The sequence below is a fragment of the Zeus faber genome (genome assembly GCF_960531495.2).
Source record: "Zeus faber genome assembly, chromosome: 10".
Lineage (NCBI taxonomy): Eukaryota > Metazoa > Chordata > Actinopteri > Zeiformes > Zeidae > Zeus > Zeus faber.
The window spans coordinates 11,897,428-11,918,060 of NC_137199.1; the positions used below are offsets into that span (position 1 = coordinate 11,897,428).

General features: G+C 44.0%; 2 protein-coding genes across 2 annotated transcripts; one reads left to right on the plus strand and one right to left on the minus strand.

Annotated features, from left to right (window-relative positions):
- Positions 1-11,137: 11,137 nt before the first annotated feature.
- On the plus strand, positions 11,138-15,088 carry LOC307236085 (uncharacterized protein). The gene is made up of 7 exons (XM_080008371.1): positions 11,138-11,234; positions 11,338-11,489; positions 11,634-11,744; positions 12,489-12,545; positions 13,573-13,719; positions 13,815-13,928; positions 14,007-15,088. The coding sequence occupies exons 2-7, from the start codon at positions 11,361-11,363 to the stop codon at positions 14,055-14,057; spliced, it is 609 nt and encodes a 202-aa protein (XP_079864497.1). The 5' UTR covers positions 11,138-11,234; positions 11,338-11,360; the 3' UTR covers positions 14,058-15,088.
- Positions 15,089-16,517: 1,429 nt separating this feature from the next.
- Positions 16,518-19,284, minus strand: aldob (aldolase b, fructose-bisphosphate). The gene is made up of 9 exons (XM_080008667.1): positions 19,148-19,284; positions 18,410-18,522; positions 18,088-18,299; positions 17,938-17,992; positions 17,675-17,835; positions 17,486-17,569; positions 17,220-17,394; positions 16,927-17,126; positions 16,518-16,740 (listed from the first exon to the last, which is right to left on the minus strand). Exons 2-9 carry the CDS (start codon positions 18,519-18,521, stop codon positions 16,645-16,647), a joined length of 1,095 nt encoding a protein of 364 aa, XP_079864793.1. The 5' UTR covers position 18,522; positions 19,148-19,284; the 3' UTR covers positions 16,518-16,644.
- Positions 19,285-20,633: the final 1,349 nt, after the last annotated feature.

Consider the following 20,633-nt stretch of genomic DNA (forward strand, 5'->3'; position numbering starts at 1 on the left):
CTTGAGAGTATGGACAGGAGTATGCCATGATTGACAGTGTCGAAAGCAGCTGATAAGTCTAGCAGAATGAGAACCGAGGATTTGGCAGCAGCTCTAGCAGTTTTTAAGGCCTCTGTTACAGACAACAGGGCTGTGTCGGTGGAGTGACCACTTTTGAAGCCAGATTGAAGTGTATCGAGAAGGTTGTTTCTTGACAGGTATTCTGTAACCTGTCTAGAGACCGCCCTCTCTAAGGTTTTGGAAAGGAATGGGAGGAGAGAGACCGGCCGATAGTTTTCTACTTGATTGGGATCGAGTGAGGGTTTCTTGAGCAGTGGTGTGACCCTAGCCACTTTGAAAGCGGAAGGGAAAGTGCCGGAAGTTAGGGAAGAATTAATCATATGTGTGATTGCCGGGGTGATAGTCGGTAATATGGCTTGAAGGAGGTTTGATGGGATCGGATCTAGCGGACAGGTAGTAGATCGGCCAATGTTAGTAGTTTAGATACCTCACTTTCAGCAGGCGGGGTGAAACCAGGGAACGATGAGCCTAGGGCTGGAGAAGACAGGTTGTGAGTAAGTTGTTTAGTGAATTGGCTGCTGATGGCTGCCACTTTGTTAGTAAAAAAGGAGGCAAGGCAGTCAGCAGTGAGGTTAGTAGCTGGGGGAGGTGGTGGAGGGTAAAGCAGAGACTTGAAGGTGGAGAATAACTTACGTGTGTCTGTGGCACCGTTGATCCTATCGTTGAAGAAGGCCTTCTTAGCAGCAGTGATGCTGGAAGAGAAGGAGGACAGCAGTGTCTGGTAGCTAGCAAGATCTTCAATTGTTTTGGATTTGTGCCATTTCCTCTCGGCGGCTCTGAGGTCAGTGCCCGTTGTCCGGAGGGTGTCAGTCAGCCAAGGGTGCGACTGTGTTGATCGAGCAGGTCTGGTGGATAGTGAACACAGGCTATCCAGACATGAGCTCAAGGTGGAGCAGAGAGAGTCAGTGGCATCATTAACCTGCAGAGAGGAGAAAGTGCCGTGGGGTGGAAGAGAAGAGGAGAGCACAGAGGAGAAGTGGGTGGGAGACAAGTTGCGGAGATTGCTGCGGATAGTAACCATGGGTGGGGAGGTGGGGGGTTGTTTTGGGTAGCTGGACATTGAAGTGGATGAAGAAGTGGTCAGAGAGATGAAGAGGAGGGACCCTTAGGTTGTCCATGGTGCAGCTCCGAGCAAGAATGAGATCAAGCTCTTTGCCAGCCTCGTGAGTCGGTGGAGTCGGGACCTGTCTTAGGTCGAATGAGCGAACCAAAGACAGGAAGTCAGCCGAGCTCGCACTGCCCAAGTGGATGTTCATGTCTCCGAGGACGAGCATGGGACACTCATGCTCAGGAATTGATGACAGCAGAGTGTCAAACTCATGTAGGAAGTCACCTAGTTGTCCTGGTGGACGGTAGATGACGACCACATAGGCTTTCACCAAGATGGCGTGATATTCAAAGGAGACAAAGTTGTTTAAAGGCAGCAGTGGATTAAATTTCCATGTGTTGGAAATTAGCAGGCCAGTCCCACCAACACGGCCAGATGGTCTGGATGTGTGGGAGAATGTGTAGTTTGTGGAGAGTGGAGCCGGGGTTGCGCTATCTTCCGGTTTTATCCATGTCTCAGTGAGAGCAAGGAGCTCCAAGGAGAGGTAGTAGACCAGAAATGAAGTCTGCCTTGTTAACTGCAGATCGACAATTCCACAAGCCAACAGAGAAGGAGGTCTTTGCAGAAGATGTTTGCTGCAGAGACCTGAGGATACCCGGATTGCATCGGCGTAGGGTATAACGAGGCTTTCTGGGTGACCTTGAAGTTGTAGGGATGCGGTAGTAGCACATTTTGTATGGAGTGAGAAAAAGAAGGCAGGTTTGCCTTGTTCGGTGGACTTGCAGAGGTAGACGTGCGTCTTTACACAGAGCGACTACAAAAGGGCCAACGCTTGCAGCCAACGCTTCAAGGGCAGGACCATAAATAGGTGATAGAATACAGCTGCTCATGTGATTAGGGTTGCACCTGGCTAAGAGCACGCCCACATAAGAGAGGACTTACCTGAAGTAGGGGACATTTGTCCTGTACTGCCCTCTGGTGGAGCATGGTGGGTATTACCGCCACATGGACGCATGTACAGACCATTATGATTCAAGGTTGGAGAGGTTTATTTGTCACATACATATACAGTTACATACTCTCATACATATATGCATGAAGTTAATATGTGTGTATGGCCCCAATTGTGTCAGTGTGGTGATTGTTTGAGAGATTGTTTGTGATGAGACAAATTCCTTGTTCGTGTAAACTTACTTGGCCCATTTACATTTAGCAGACGCTTTTATCCAAAGCGACTTACAATTGTTCAAACACCGACGGACGCAGCCATCAGGAGCAATTAGGGGTTAAGTGTCTTGCTCAAGGACACTACAGCATGCTAGCATGCTGATTAGTTAAGGAGAATCATCCATATCTTCTGTATATCTGGCTTGATTGTGAAGGCCAATCGCTCATTTTATATTTTAACTTCTTTTTCACTCATTTCACCAACCCTGGATCCCATGGTGAATTTGAGTATTTTGGAGTTGAATTTCCCATTGAGATTGAAATTTAAAGTTTTTATTTATCATTATTATTTTTTTATTGTCTTGGAAGAGAAGATGAGGTAAGACACTGAAAGTCTGATGGGTCAGACTTCAAAAAGTCACTTCATACAAAATGAATGAACCAAATTATAAATTTCGACCTAATTAGAACATAGTATCGACCTGTATAATTCGATTAATTGGGGGTAGTGTCTATGTATGAAGAGTTATATTAAAGTTATGAAAATATTCATGTAAACACTGTCAATCTGTACTTTCAAGCCCAAAACATGAGCTAAACGCTTATTTTTGGTCAAAACTGTCTATATGTATTTTACAGGGGCCTATTATGGACACACACACACACACACACACACACACACACACACACACACACACACACACACACACACACACACACACAGTATACAGTATGTGGTAAATAATCTCTTGAGCTTGAACTAAAATGTGCATCAGGGGTTTAAGTTTTCCGAGTTCCACTTTTGACGAAACGCACCTGCTTCGTCAGGGCGCCACAGAAACGTAACGAGGCGGGTCCTCAGGTGTTGAGCAACCAATCAAAATGGAGTATTCGGCCCCTAACTCGCGCACGTGCAGACATTCCAGCCAATGGGAGAGCAGACACTGGACAGCAGCAGCAGCACGCGCTCTGCAGGAACGCCGTAAGTAGACTTGAGCTCTGACCGAACAGACACGTTTATCCTCTTATTTGGAACCATTTCACCGACAATACAGGAGCTATGCATTCCAAGTCCCCCAAAAGAAACGTCTCGGAGGAAATGAAAGAGTTTAAAAGTGCGTGGAGCGATTTGTTTGCTTTCAGCGTCAACGCTGCTGGCTTACCGCTAAACAAGGTAATATTGAAAGACACTTCCAGAACATACACACTGCGTTTGTTGAAAAGTATCCGGCTGGGGATGATTGAAAGAGCGATTTCGGAACTGCTGCGGAAAGCAGAGCAACTGTTATTTTCAGAATTTTAAGAACGTAAATAAAGACCAACATAATTTGAAATAAAAATAATTTCAAACATAAATTGATGGGGTAAAGGCACATTTTAATTTCAACAGAATGCAGGAAATTAAGAGTTCTAAATGTTATGAGTGAGGACGCCCAGACCACCCGCTAAATGTGCCCCCCCCCCCCCCCCCCCAGTTTAAATAAAACCTAAGCCAATTTGCACTTGACTGCATTCTAAAAAACAAACATATTAATGTCTGTTTTCTATTTGTTGTTCTCTGTTTGTTCTCCAGTCCTCCTGACAGGTGGACTTGCATGTAGGTGAGGCGTCCAGGTGAGCGACACGAAACAGTGCATCGGAGCGTGTGTTTTTAAACGCTCGTTCAACAGGATGAGTTCAACTTCCTCCATTTGTTGGGTATGATGATCATATCCATGTGTCTTGTTCATGAGATCAATTGAGGTTTTTTTTTTTTTTTTTTTTTGCAGTAGTGCTTGTAAAACGCTTGCCCTGCTTCCTGGGATTTATTTATTTATTTATTTTTAAGTTTCTAATAACAAATTGTATTCAATTGTTAATTGGTTCTCAGGTCTTGAACCTCTGGTCAAATTGAATTAAAGTCAACCTCATGGCTATAAAGTTTAAATCTCTGAGCAGCACTTCACCTTGGCTCAAGTATCAGGGCTTATGGCATTTGGAGCGAAAGGTTAAAGATGGGACGCGATAAAAATGATATACCTTTGTGACCCAAGCTCGCCACAATATGATTACAAAAATTCCAGATCATAAAGTCACGCATTTATGCAGTGGTTTCTCATTTAAAAATCCAGTAGGACTCCCTCAGAGATAACAGCCTGCACATATTGGAGGACATTTCAGTCTGTGAAAGCACCTTCTGATGCACTCACTTGGACACATCAGTGTTGTTTCCTGGAGTCATTGGGTGTTTCGTGTCTCACAACAGACGCCCTCGTCCAGGCGACCCGACCAAGGCTGATCAGACCTCGGCCTGTTTCCACGTGGCAACTACCAACCCCACTGCTCACCCTTTTCAGCCAGAGCCATCTAGAAGCTTTCTCTGCTGCCTCCATGTTGTTGCTGATGGCTCTTCTTCTGCTGAGGCCAGTTATGCCTAGGGTTCCATAGGCCTTGTTCAGGGAATGGCCAGCAAATTCCCGACTGCCCAACTCCACCGGCATACACAGTCTTCCATCCATTCCTCTGACAACCCTCCACCAGCTGTTGGTATTTCTCCCTCTTCCTTTCGTGAGCCTCCTTAATTCTCTCCTCCCAGGGCACCGTTAGCTTCAGCGGGATCAACTGCCTCGTAGCCTCTGAGACTAGGATGATGTCAGGTCTCAGTGTGGTCTGGATGATGTGTGGTGGTATCTTTAACTCTTTCTCTAAGTCAACAGTTATCACCCAGTCTTGGGCGGTGGAGAGCAAACCAGCAGTGCAGTCCTTTGATGTTTTATCTGGCTTCTGCCCCTCCTGGACAAAGCAGATCACCTTGGCTGTAGCATGGAGGTGTCGGCTATTCTTAATCCCCTTACTGATTGCCTTAGCAATGGACTTGAGGACCTTGTCGTGCCTCCAGTGATAACGGCCGTCAGCCAGTGCCTGAGAGCAGCTGCTTAGGATGTGCTCCAGTGTCCCTGCCTTGGAACACAGGGGGCATGCTGGTGTTTCCACTTTTCCCCATGTAAATAGGTTAGACGGGCTGGGAAGAACATCGTAGACCCCCTGTATCAAAAACTTGATCCTCTGGGGGTCCCAGTTCCAGATGTCATTCCAGGTGACGCTACGCTCCGTTGCCTGTTCCCATTTCATCCAGGTACCCTGCTGCTTCATGGCCACTGCCCTGTTGGATCGCTCCCTCCACTGAAGCTCACACCGAAAGAGGACCCCCCCCCCCCCATCGTAGTACCTGCCCAGACAACACGCCCAAAGACCTCAAAAGGAAAACATCGTCCAGCCTCCTCGCGACCCCCGCAGAGTAATGCCACGTGGGACCATCCAGCTGTGGGGTGACAGCCCTCCCACTGTCCATCAACCTGTACCCACCCATGAACCCCTTAAACTCCCCGCTACTGTCTGTCCCCCTCCCCAGATCGGCAAAGAACTCCTCCCCAATGATCACCTCTGTTGGTGGCCACGTGGGGACCCAGACGGCCACCAACTCCCTCCTTTCCTCACCCCCTGTGCCCCATTAACAATGAAGACTCGCAAAACACTTTAAAAATGTATTTTTGTACCAAGTACTTGAAACTCCCTATAATTCCAAAATCTGAAAAACTCCATTTAAAAGTGTTGTATTATACGGTATCTTCCAATGCATGTAATATTTTAGGCCCTCTAGCTTGACCCCAAACTGTTTAATCTTTTTTTGTATTTTAATTGTTCTGAGAATGACATTACTTTTGGACGGATTTTGGACAGTAGAAAAGACGTCTTTCTGGTGAACAATATACTTGTACTTGTCTTACAAAACGGTATGTACATAAACCTAGATTTATGTAGTGAAACCGCTTCAGTGTCTTTCACAAAGAATTTATTTTGCATATGAAAGCCCTTATATTCCGGAAAACTAAATTAGCATCACAATTTGTAATAATAATCAATGATTATGATTTGTACAGTAAGCCCTATCCCCTTTTTTTGTGGGGGGGCGTTGCATCTGTTCCTGTTTGTTATGGCGTTGTGTAACTTTGAAACCTATTGTTTGTATATTTTCATTTTGCCTAATTATTTGTTTTTTTTAAGTGAGTGCTGTAGCATACTGTACTGCATACTGTATCACTGCACTGAGTTGCTGTTGTACTGTTGTATACTGTATATCTCCATACTCTATTCACATGCACTTTGCTGCACATACAAATAGCCTATCCCATATATGTGACTCTATTCCCTTCTATTTTGTACCCCCACTTTGTATTTTTTCAAGTCTTATTTTATTTATATGCGATTAGTTCTATTCACTTAGTTCTATTCACTTACTGCATTACGTTTTAGGATTCAGTTTCAGTTAGGTAGAAATTAGGTTTTCTCTTCAGTTTAGTCACTATTGTGCATAATCTCTGGGTACATTGTAAAGACATTTCACTGCATATATGTATAAAAGTATGTATATGTATGTGACAAATCAAGCTCTTGAATCTTGATGTTTATTTAACCTCATTTCGGGTGATGAACGCCTCCGGAAGGAGCAGTCGTAGTGTGCGTTACAAAGGCAGAGGTGGCCTCATCTTGTGGACGCTCAACAAAAGTGCACATATTTCAAAGTTCCATCTCAGTACCAGCCTCCCTCAACACTCATCTGCCTTTTGGCCACGACTGGGTTAAGTATCTGTTCTTATCAGTTTAATGTGTGAAAAATAATTCAATGACTGTACAATAATGTTGACATATATGCTCACATGTTTGAGGTGGGTTTGTTTGACTTTTGTCACACTCCACTGACTTTTAGTTTTGGTTTAAACGTTTTCATTGCAATAAAGCATCAGCGTCGTCATAACGCTCCAGACTGTAACCAGCTGATCACTAATGTACACGATGATGAGCAGAATGAATTTGCAGGAAAGATGATTTCAAACGACACAGCAATACTGAAGAATTAGTGTCGTAAACTAAGTCGCTGTAATTGAGTTTCTTTATTTGACAAGCTGAGGGGGTGCACCGGTCCTGGAGGTACTGCAATACCAGGTCGATGCGTGGAGTGGACGGAGCAAGCCCCTGTTCCATCTCCCTGCTCCAAAAATCAATTTAATATATGGTCCCCGGGTAGGGGACGTATCAGATATTAAACTGATAAGAACAGATACTACACTTGATCTTAGCCAAAAGGCCGAGAAGCGATAACGTCAACCTTCTCGGGGGGAGGACGGCATTCCCCGCCATGTCACTCAGGGTGGCGGTTTCACACTGAACATTTCGAAAATGTCGAGCCACACCGAGTAAGCACAGGACAAACTAAGCCCTCTAACGTGGCGACGAGGAGCGTGTCACAAAACCCGAATATCAAGCAGAAATGTGCTTACAAATGTATATTTGAGTCTCTTTGCAGAACCGGAAGTCGTCATACCGCTCCTGGGACATTTGACATTAAATGCCGTAAAAACACGCAATTCCGGTGCTAAATCAACTCTTACTCATTAAAGTGGCGTAACGTATAAACAATCTTCCTGTTGGAGCTGAACGTTTCTATTATATTCTTGTTTGCAGGAATAAATACTTTATTACTTTATATTGCCCGCGCTTCCGGGTGACGTAGCTCTCCGTATGCAAATGAGAAGAGAGAACGACCGCGTGTGTGCTTGCGCGCGCGCGTGTTCATTATTTAACCGGACGTCATGCTGGATGAAGATGAAGATACGACAAAGATAAAAAATAGTTTATTGATCCCCATAAGGAAATTCCAGTGTTGCTGCAACGCTGACATACATGACAAAACACACATAATTACCGAAACACACAACGTGGTAGGTTGTTTTTTAATATATATATATATACACACACACACACACACACACACACACACACACACACACACACAAACACACACACATACACACACACACACACACACACACAACGGTGATGACATGAGATGTATATAGTGTATACACTGTACACTATATACATCTCATCGCATCACTGTGGGAAATATCAGGAAAACATTTTTTTTTTTATGTCCTTTGTTTCCATGGCTTTTAATAGAATGGCCAAAAAGTTTCCCCAGTACATATCCTCAATAACATTGTTGCAGTGGCATGTAAGGAACAAGCAGCGAAACACAAGATGATTTGATGGTTGTTAAATGTAAAGCCTGATTTACACCTTAAAATGTTTCCACCTTTGTCCCCATGCAGAGTCAGATTCCGCACGTGACAAGCTGTGACGATCCAGGCTGTGGGATGCGTTCACAATATTCAACTAGAGCAACAAGTTTTAGTCCGACAGTACAGCCAGAAGTGACGACGGTTACCTTTTTTTAGCCGAACTGGTCTTAAAACAAAATAAATAAGTCATGTTTATAATATAATGACGTTATTAACGTTAACGTTGGATGTCACCATATACACTATTAAATGCACCTTTCTATTTAAAGATAAAGATAAGGTAAAGATAACTTATCAACTTAACTATAAGGGATCAAAAGATAACTTTATTAAACCCCAAAGGCAAATTCCAGTGTGGCATGAGCATGACAAAAAACACATAATGTACAAAAACACATGCGTTTTAATACATATAAAATAACTGAATAACTAACAAATAGAAATAAAAATAAATAAATAATAATAATAGAAATAAATAGAATCTAACTTAGTGAAAGGTAAAGCTTCAAGTGGAAGTTAAATGTGAAGTAAAAATGTGCCTCTTGTGCATTGAGTTTCCTCTCCTGGCACAGAGGGGAGTCCTTGTCGGTGGCTATTGAGGTGGACAGGGATGACCTCCTGTCACGGTCCTTATTGCAGCGGAGCTGAAGGAGCCTCTGGCTGAAGACTCTGTTGTCTGACCAGTAGGTTGTGTAGGGGGAGGTGCAGTGCCGTCCATTATGCTGAGCAGCTTATGCAACATCCTGCTCTCCACAACCAGCTCTTGGGGCTCCAGAGCAGACCCCAGCACAGAACCAGCCTTCTTTATCAGTTTGTTCAGTTTCTTGGAGTCGCTTTCTCTAATGCTGCTGCCCCAACAGATGAGTGCAAAGAAAATTGCACGAGCCACAACAAACTGGTAGAAGATATGCAACATCTTGCTACACACATTGAAGGGCCTTAACTTCCTCAAGAAGTAGAGTCTGCTCTATCCCTTCCTGTAGACAGCCTCAGTGTTGCATTTCCAGTCCCAGGTACCTGTAACCCTCCACTACCGCAACTTTTCTCCCAGGGGGATATAGTGTTCAGCTTAGTCCTGGTCCTCCTGAAATCCACAACCATCTCCTTTGTCTTGGTCGCATTTAAGAGGAGGTGGTTGTTTCCACACCATGCCACAAAGCAGTCCACCAGTTCCCTGTACTCAGTTTCCTGTCCACCAGTGATACAACCACAACTGCAGAGTCATCCGAAAATTTCTGCAGATGATAGGACTCCAAGTTGTATTGGAAGTCTGAGGTATACAGGGTGAAGAGGAAAGGTGGGAGTACAGTGCCCTGCGGTGCTCCTGTGTTGCTAACTACCTGCTCAGACACGCATTCCCAAAGTGCCCATCAGGCAGTCAATAATCCACAAGGTTGTGGAGGCGCCCACCCTCATCTCTTGGAGCTTCTCTCGCAGCAGTTCAGGCTGGTTCATGTTGAAAGCACTGGAGAAATCAAAAAACATGATCCTCACGGTGCTGCCTGCTTTGTTCAGGTGAGAGTGGGCTCGCTGAAGCAGGTAGGTGATGATGTCTTCAACGCCAACCTTGGGGCAGTAGGCAAACTGCAATGGGTCCAGAGAGGTGCTCACCTGAGGTGTGAGCTGGGCCAATATCAGTCTCTCCAAGACTTTCATGATGTGTGATGTTAAGGTCCGCGCAGACCTTCAGGACCCTGAGGCTGATACCATCCGGACCCGCAGCCTTGTTCTGGTGCAGTCTCTCCAGCTGCCTCTTCACCTGACTACAGGAAACAGACAGGTAGGTGGTAGAGGGGGGCGTTGTCTCTTGACACCACTGTGGTCTTGAACACCGGGGAGGTGTGAGAGGGAAGCAGCTGTGGGGGCAGGGAGGGTGTATGGTCTGTGTGGCTGAAGGTAGGGGAGAAGGCAGCTGAGGGTCTCCTTCTGAACCTGTTGAAGAACAAGTTCAACTCATTGGCTCTGTCCAGGCTTCCCTCAGCCTGATCCCTCTTCACCTTGAAGCCTGTGATATATTTTTAATACTTGACACACATCCCAGGCGTTGTTTTGTTGGAGCTTGTTCTCCAGCTTCTACCAGTATGCCTCCTTGCTCTCCCCTCGGTCTCACTTTCAGCTCCTTCTGCACACTCCTCAGTAGTTCCCCGTCCCTGAAGGCTCTCTTCTTCTTATTCAGCAGCTCCTTCAGGTCGCTGGTGATCCAGGGCTTGTTATTGCGGAAACATCGCACCATCCTGGTGGAGATGGACTTATCCCCACAGAAGTTGATATTCTCTGTTATACAGTCAGTCATTGAGTTGATGTCATCACCATGGGAGTCACAGAGTACGTTCAGTGGATTGTGTGTGGGGTTTTCTTTTTTTTTGTTTTTTGTTTTTTGTTTTTTTCCCGCACTTTGCAAACACTATATAAAGGAAATGTCCTCATTCAGGGACATGGTAAATGTTCAACTGGGCAAACATCAGCTCTCCCGTTATCCCTGACATGTTTTGTGATGAAGATCCGACTGTCAGATACGATTATGGACTAGGTGTGAAGCAGGCTTAAGTGACAATCTAACTGCATGTTCGAGTGGTTATTTTTTTTTGGGGGGGGGGGGCGTTGTGCTCACAGTCTGTAGTCTATCATGGCAACCAGCCCCTTTCCCTTTAATGAAAAAAAAAAAAAGGGAAACTCTCAAATTTCCCCTCCGTCCTCATCCCTCCCACCAATCCACTCCTGCTCTCTTGTTTGGCATGTTTTTCCCTCTGCACTGCATGTAAAACCAGAGAAGTGGGTCAGCGCATGCGTTTTCGGCGTAATTGGCATTGTTTTGAAGCCTCGGCTGGAACCAGAAGGGGGTAATTATCCTGTGCAAACAATCAGAAAGTGGTTTAAAGTGTAAAACAAGTATAAACTTGTGTGATTAAAAGTAAAATTTTTATTTTTTTTTTCTCGATGCAGAACAGCTTTTCTACTTCCTGGCGATGGAAGAAACTGTGTTGAGAGCTGGAGAGGGAGCGGCAACGGGACAAGAGGAGGGAAACTCCGGCACGAGGCTGAACGCCAGCAAGCCGCTGCATCGCTTCATCAAAGGAGAGGGGCAAAGTCTCGGGGTACGACCTTTAACCCACCAGCTTCTCTGGGACAGTAACACCTATAGAGGGAATGCCACTGGGGACTTTTGGTTTAAGTGTTTAGATCATAGCATTAGATGAAGGCACATTGGGTGCTCACGTCCAGTCTCTCCTCTTTCCCAGATTGTTGTTCTGATCTTCGGCTGTGCAGAGCTCTTGAATGGCTTTGAGCTGGCCAAAGGTCAGCTGGAAAACTCCACCCGAATCTACATTCCCTTCTGGCAGGGGGCGCTGGTAAAGAACCTCTGTTCAAACATTTATCCCATATCATCATGGGTATTTTCTTTATGTAAGACTCCACTCATTGAAGGCTTTTTAATTTGTCAAACCTACTTGAGCACCCAGACCTGGATCTATCATTGTGCGTGTAATGTTTCCTCTTCCTTTCTAATTGACCTGCATCACCTCGAATGGGTCAAGTCAGGTTTATTTCTTTAGAAGTTATTCGCGGTGCAGTCTCAAAGCTCTTCACAAGCTTCACATTTCACATAGAAATCAACGGCATTGCTTTAGATTAGATGCCTTTTTACTGATGAATTTCCAATGTAGATGTTTTAGTGAATAAAATAATATTAGAAAAAAATAGTTTAAATAAAACATTTGCTTTTGCAGCAAAAAATTAGACCATCTCTAGTTCTTTAAGGCGATGATATGAGATATGAGATCATAAATATTGTAAATGTGTTGTTTTTAACTCTTTGTCCTCACACTTTATCTATCTATCTATCTATCTATCTATCTATCTATCTATCTATCTATCTATCTATCTATCTATCTATCTATCTATCTATCTATCTATCTATCTATCTATCTATCTATCTATCTATCTATCTATCTATCTATCTATCTATCTATCTATCTATCTATCATTCTATTTATCTATCTATCTATCTATCTATCTATCTTGACATTCTGTTGATTTTTGATTGCATTGGCATTAACGTTTCGATGGAATGATCTACTTTGCTGTGCTTCTAGTTTGTCATCTCAGGAAACCTCTCCATCTACACTGTGGTACATCCATCAAAGAAAATGGTGAGCACGCACGCACGTGCACACGCACACGCACACGCACACACACACACACACACACACACACACACACACACACACACACACACACACACACACACACACACACACACACACACACACACACACATTCCCTGCACCTGACTTCATGGTGCATAGCCAATGCTCATATTTTTCAGTGAGGTTCTGTGTCTTTAATAGACATACTGTTACTGTTGCATAGCTGAACATCCATAAAAACACATGGTAAATATGGTTTGTGTCATTGTATTTATTGAAACGTCATTTCAAACCCTATTTTAGATTAGTAAAGCCTTTATTCTATCTGTGCTATTGATGTTAAGGCTTCTGATTTTAATCTACTGTAGTCCAGGTTTAACTTGTTTGCTGTCAAACTGGTTTGCCTGATCTTAAGTGGTCGGTGTAGGGAAAAATACGGTAGAAAACACCTTTTCCCTGCTTTCACAAATACAAGACCCTTTCAAGGGTTTGAAAGGCTGTTTAGGCTTCTTGTTTTGATCTAGTCCAGGTTTGACTATTATGCATACAGTAGTGATCTAGACCAGCAGTGGTCAGTGTGGAAAAAATACAGTTAAAAAAAACAACCTTTCCCTGTTTACAAAAATGTAATAAACGCTTCAAGAATCTTAAAAGGGGGTTGAAGTGATGCTAATGTTTTTTATTATAATATGGTCCAGATTTGACTGTTATTCTTACAGTAGTGTTTGACCTCGATCTGGTGTTCAGTGGTCAGTGAGGAAAGAAATACAGTCAAAACCTTTTTCGCTGTTTCCACAAATAGAACAAAGGTTTCATGAATCTGAAATAGGGTTTGACTCGCTGTGTCATATCAATACAATGACACAAACCATTTACCGTGTGTTTATTGAAGTTCAGCAATGCAACAGCTATGTCTATCGGACACAGCACTGTTAGTTAAAGATCCGAGGTTTGGGAACGCACCGTAAAGCCAGCCGCTGGCCATACAACTCGCACTTTCTCACAGACACTCTTCTCCTCTCTCTTCTAGGTGACGGTGTGTTTGGCCATGTACATCGTCACCCTCCTGGGAGTCATCGTCTCTGCAGGCTACAGAATACAATGTGTCGCTCATTTGAGCCATGGTATAATTTTCACGGGACCATATATGGATGGCAACTGGAGCCACAACAGAATTGTGAGATATGACGACAACAAACAAACAAACAAACAAACTTACCAAAGTCAACAACGCCACTGTGAATTAATGCATCTCTTCCGCTCGTCCCACAGGGACTAGTTCTGAGTGTCGAGGCCATATTGTTAGGTTCCTCCCTCTGTGTGTCCGCACTGCTCATCTTCCTGTCAATCATGGCACGCCTGGCGCTGAAATCCGCCAAAACCCAGGTAATGTGTCCGGTAATGAACACCCAAACGTTGCAAACTTTTTGTTCTATTAGCTTTCTAACTCAATATCCTCCGCAGATGGTTCTCCAGCGTGTCCTGCCGGCAGCAAGTGACACAACATCAACTTAAAAAATTAACAAATATACATATATTAGCGGTAATATCGAATATCAAATGGTACCCATTTGTTACGCCATCTCGTGGCCAGATCACTTAATCAATATCTTACACCTATATGACCACTGTTGTTTATAGCTTTATTTTGGAAAGGATCGGGTGGGTTGGCTCGATACCTGTTGTATCTCACGAGGACCTTCTATTGAAAGAATCCTTAGATTTTTACTCTCAGACATGATTGTTCCAGTTGAACACTCGCTAACCGTACAATAGGCTGCCTTAAAGGTGCAGTGTGTAGAATTAACGGAACAGACTTGCCAGAAATGGAATATAATATTCATAAGTATGTTTTCATTAGTGTATAATCTCATGAAAATAACAATCGTTGCGCTGGCGTTACCTTAGAATGAGCCGTTTTTATCTACCTGGGAGCAGGTACGCTTCACGTAGGCCGCCATGTTGCACCGCCATGTTTATTCTACGAGAGCCCAGAATGGACAAACCAAACACTGACTCTAGAGAGGGCCTTTTTGAGTTTTTCGTGAGTCTCGTGGTCACTGTCTGTTCCATGGAGGCTGCCATGTTGCGAATGGGCATTCAGTTGGTTGCCATCTGCGACCTCGTTGCTAGATGCCACCAAATTCTACACACTGCACCTTTAAGGTAAATATGTATTTTATGCTAAAGTGTGTTTCACACCTCGTCTGTAATCGCACGTAATAGTCAGATCCTCCGATCTAAACACCGATATAACCGGTCCACCGATATATAAAAAGAGGTTTATTGATAATAGATATGGTGACATCCAACGTGAATGTTTCTAGTTATTTACGGTTAAAAACTTGACCGATGTGACTTCAGCCTGGATCGTACACAGAAATTCCGCACCGGAATAGACTTCCACTTGGTTCTTGTCGTTTGAGGTGTGAATCTGGCATAACACATTTTTGGTGGTTACATTTTGGAATTGCATGATCATGTATCTTTTGTGTAATGTAAACGCCTGTGTTTTATAAATAAGTTACGCACTAACATGAAATGGCTTCAAGAAGTATGGTCTGAGAATTTTTTAACGCTGTGAATAAATGTTTTAGGACCTTGTCTTCATGTTGCACTACGATAAGCGCCACCCCGTGTTCTCCCATAGACTGTTGCAATTATTGGTTTTGATTTTTGATGCAGGTTTTATAACAAGAAGTGTTTCAAAAGTCAAGGCACGCAGACTCGAGTTGTAATGATCAATTTCAGAGGTTGTGATCACAGATTTGTCATTGAAAATGGCTTAAAATTTAAAGCAAAATATATTATCTAACTATATTCATCCAAATATCAAATTTCACATTTATGATTTTTTTTCTGTCACTTCAAATTCAGAACACATGTGTGTGGATATTTTATGAGTGAAATTTCAACAGGGAATGTGAAGTTTGATGGTTGCTCTGGACTCGGGTGGCCACTTTTGAAAGATCACTTCCATTCAATTGAATAGAGAAATAGCTCAAATATACGAAGTGTACAAAAATGGAGAAAGGAAGGTAGAAAAAGAAGGGGCAAGGTTCCACACAAGATGGTTGCAAGATTTTCTGTGGCAGTTTTTCACCAAACAAGACCAAACCATCTTTTCACTCAAAAATGCCGACAGACATTTCCAGTTTATGCGAATGATCCCCAGAATATGGTGGCTTGATCCAGCAATTTGACGTCAGCTTCACATTCCCGATATACCTGTTCAGCTTCTTGCTCTACAGCTTCTCACATCCTGGTCAACCAGCTCTACGGTTTTACAACACATTTACATTTATAAAGCCATTGCACTCCACACACACTATAGGAACAAAACAGTTTCATTTAACATGTCGTTTTGTGTGGGGTCTCCCACATTTTCGGCGTTTGTAATAATGTAATGATTGTAATTGGTTCCCATAATTTACAACTGGTTATTGTACAACCTGGCTGAATGCTTTACTGTTGAGAAACATACCACTCTGCAGCTTCGCTCACTGTGCTTAAATGTAATTCAATGGGGCAAATGTGTAAGTCTTAAAAAATAAAAGTTAAACCCTCTTTTCAAAAACGGGAAAGTTGCATTGGTCATATCTTAAAGTACTTGTGCAGCAATATATTTAAACCCAATAATTTCTATACAACTTGCATGTAATACCTTTTGTCACCAACTTATAACCAAATGTATGCGACATAACATACCGTAAGTGAAGAGTTGGTCTTACAAATCGACAATTTAATAACTGGAGAGACGTCATATGGTTCAGGTCCTGAGCCATTTTATGATAAACCTTGAGCTTTCCCACCACAGTTTGCATAAAAACAAAGTCTCAGTCTACTGTTCATCAAAACCAAACCACCAATAACAATTTCCCAATCTCAGCACATTGTATTGTCAACATCATCATAGTCCAAGGATTGTGAACATATTTGTGGGAAAAGAAAACACCTGCCTTTAGTTCAGTTTTAACATTTTATTCAATCTGTTCTTACAGTCATCTGGTAGACTTTGAAGAAATAGCTGGGTGATGACCAGCTATCCCAGAGTAGTCTCATTTGGTCCGTGTGCATTGTTGTAGTTTCATGCTCAGAGTATTTAATACACATAGCTGGCGGTGTACAGGGACTGCATGGAGGCCTGGTCTGCTGAGCCAGTGGGCTTGTACTCTCCCTTGGAGGCCAGGCCGTTGATCTGTAAACGGAAGGATCAAAGTCAAATTCCAATGTAAATAATTAGCCAAATTTGTTGGGCAATACTGAGGAAAGGGTGTAAGGACAAAGTTTAGGAAACCCACTTGGTGTCACAAGTATGTCTCATTTGTCAAAGGCAAAATTAGGGTTAAAAATGTATATTCATCGCCAACTGCCCCCCACTTACCTTGGCTCTGGTAAGGAATGTGGTCTGTGCTAAGGCCTTGTTGGCGGCTTTGCCCTGCCATGCAGCGAGGGTAGCGGCCTGGAGTGCACGGCCATAGGAGAAGGTCAGCTTCCAGGGGCGGTGGAGAGGGACCTGGTTGATGGCGTTCAGATTGAGGGAGGCCTCCTCCTCGCTCTGGCCTCCAGATAGGAAGCAAATGCCTGGAAGGGAAAGGAATTCCCAGCCGTTTAGCTTTTAAAGATTTCCAATCGGAGTGCGTCCCGTACTTTGCGAGCGCTGGAGAAAAGGTTTACCGGGAACGGCAGCGGGGACGGTGCGCCTCAGGGCTGTCACTGTAGCCATGGCGACCTCCTGAGGGGTGAACTTCTTGCCGCATGACTGTCCAGCAGTGACCATGTTGGGTTTCAGCAGAGTGCCCTCCAGGTAGACATGGTGTTCAGACAGGGCCTTGTAAACAGCAGCCAAGACCTAAGAAGAACATAGATGGAAGATTAAGACCGAAGATTTCATGGTAAAAAAGGTAAGGTTTGCTACTTTTGCAGAGCACTTGTCAACCAACCTTCTCTGTGACGTACTGGCAGCGCTGCAGGTTGTGGTCTCCGTCGGGCAGGATTTCTGGTTCCACAATAGGCACCAAGCCATTCTGATGAAGAGATGTTTACGACGTTTAAGTAAGCTGTTTCCCTAAGATAAAGCTAAAAATCTTAAAAAAAACAACAACAAAAAAAAACAAACAACGCAAACACACCTGTTGGCAGATACTAGCATATCTAGCGAGGACATTGGCGTTCTCTGCAATCGCAAGAGCAGAAGGGCAGCCGTCCGAGATCTTCAGCACACACCTCCACTTGGCGAAGTCACATCCGTCTTTCTTGTACTGGGCACAGCGTTCTGAGAGGCCGTCGAGACCTGAGGAGAGGACAGAGTAAGATGACTTGATAGTATCATTTTGTCACCCGAGACTTGAGTAACCAAAAGCGGTCATTTTGCCGAAATGTACGCAGTGGTCACCTTGTGTGGTGGTTTCCCCGTCGGTTCCAGTCAGACCAGCCGTGCCTTTGTCCACCTGAAGCCATAAATAACCATTGATAACCTCCGTAACTCCCAGGGTCCAAAGTCGCAATGGGCGGGGTGGCCTTCGACTGTGTTTGTGCTTCTCACCTTGATGCCGACGACGATTCCCTTCTCCTTGATGACCTCTGGGAAGAGCTTGCCGCTGTCTGCCTTCTGGTAGAGCGTCTCGTGGAAGAAGATGACGCCGCCGATGCTGTTGGAGACGGAGGGGTTGACGGAGAAGAGGAGGTCGCGGAAGCAGCGGCGGTGCTCCTCGGTGTTCTCAACTTTGATATTCTGGAGGCGCTTTCCCATGGTGCCTTAAAAATAAAGGATAAAAAATAAATAAATAAATAAATAAATAAATAAATAAAGAATTGAGCAACCTTTTCAGATGCATGGCTACTGGCTTCCTGCCGTCATAGCTCACCTGTGGATTCGTCTGCTGCCAGGATTCCCTTTCCTGGAGCGACGATCCTCTGGGCGATGTCAGAGAGCGCCTTCTTCTGCTCCGGAGAGAGGGATGGGAACTGATGAGTCATTCTAGGAGAGGAAAAAAATATTGAATATTAAATTAGAGAGTCAAATCATTGATGCAATATTCGCTCATTCTATAGTAAGCCTACACCCAGGTTTTTACCTTCAACCTCCTCCCCCCATATACAAGTTATGTCAATATTTGGCATGCATCTGTGAACTCTAGTCCACAGCAGGAAGGCTCTGGAACCAATGCTCTGAAAGTTTCAGGTCCAAAAGTTCACCGTAGACCGAGGATGATATTGAAACACACAGTTCTTGCAAATAGCTTACAAACTGCACAATGGACATAGGTGTCAATACCTGTATAGTAGCAATGCCCAGGTCAGTTTCCAATGCATCAAACACCAGTAGCAACTGTACATAGTACTTTGCAGTCTTGCACTTTAAAAATTGTAACTACTTATTACTGACTGTGCCTTCATGTCTTTTGGTTTCCACCGGCATTATGCTGTATTTGCATCTAATAAATGAATAAATAAGTGATGAATGAAATAACCAATGGAATTTGCACCTTGTTCTATAATTTTAAACCCCGGTCAAGTATAACTCCGCATAACTCTGCACAGCGGCGCATCATCGAAGATCCTACTGAACACCAGCCAGAGCAAGTATAACAAACCCATCTTACTTTGATATCGCGTCAGTGCAGAAGTAAAGCACAAGGTGACAGTCGGCCTCTGGGCTCCAAGCTTGCAGGGCTGATCGACGAGGGCGAGGGTCCGCAACGGAGAGCTATTTATTCGATGCGCTAAAGTTGTGAAAGAGGCACACTCGGTGTGGCGGAGGCGTGCGTCACCACTGGGAACGCAATTGGCCAACGCGCTCAGACTGGGGCGTGTGTTGCGCGTCAATGATCCTTTATGTGTGTGTGTGTGTGTGTGTGTGTGTGTGTGTGTGTGTGTGTGTGTGTGTGTGTGTGTGTGTGTGTGTTTGCGTGCGCGTGTGTGTGCGGACTCTAGAGTTGCATTGCGATCAGAACCAGCGATGAAAGGTTCGACTCCTTTCTTGAGATTCGGCTCTTGACGAGTGACTCCGTAAAAAGAGTCGTTCAATCTGATTCAGTTGGTGTAATGCACGGCCAGCAAGGGTGTTGGGTGGGGTGTGTGTGTGTGTGTGGGGGGGGGGGGGCGTTGAGGAGAGTCAGTTGGTTGCGAGTCGTGAATAAAATTCTCACAACGATTATTGTCATATCTGACTGTGAGTCGAAGATGCACGAGCTGCCTCAGCACTCCCGAGTCGTTTAAAAGATTCTTTCGGTACGAACCATGCACGGCCTGGGGTTAAAACTGTAGTTTATCAGTCAAGCACGTGTGTAATGAATGCTGATGCAGTAATGTTTGCTGATAAATTACCCTTTGTTGTTGGATGGACTTGACACAGTATTGGCAGCCATATAAAGGGGGGGATTGGCACGATTCTAAGAGCCTGTCTGACACGCGCCCTAAAAAAACTGTTAGAACATTAGGGTGGTCGGGTGGTGGGGCCCAATGTGATAACTATTTTCATGGGGGCCAATATCCCTGGTGGCACCCCTGATTGGCAGTGTGTTTAGGTGTAAGATGAGAGGTCTGTTGCAATGTAGTCATTCAGGTTTTCGTTGTGATGGTTTGAGTAGTCTAGATAAGAGCCCTTGTCCGCCTTTGTCACCCTTGTGATCTGTATGTGTGTGCACCCATACCCTTGGTCAAGTTTTGTGTTTGCTCAGGATTGAATATTAAATATTGTTGGTGCATAATTCTACATCCTGCAGGATTATGTTTGCTCCTCATATGTAATTATGTTAAAAAGTAGAGAAAATTATTTAAGTCAACCACATGCATGAGGCGTGTCAACAATGTACAACAGGAGTCAATCGAACAATGTTTCATGGTATTTATAATCAGAGGATGATGCACCTATATTATCATATTAGATATGCAAAATCTTATATCATAAGATCCTAAGGACGGTATAGTGTACAGGATTTGGGCACACCAATTTTTTTGAAGCAGGACATCGATTTAAAAAAAATATTTTGCCTGTACTTATGTGTCACGTCTGTCCAACGTGACATTTACAAACAGTCCTCACATCGATCCTGGAAACTGTTCAGACCTTGCAGGGCCCATTACAGT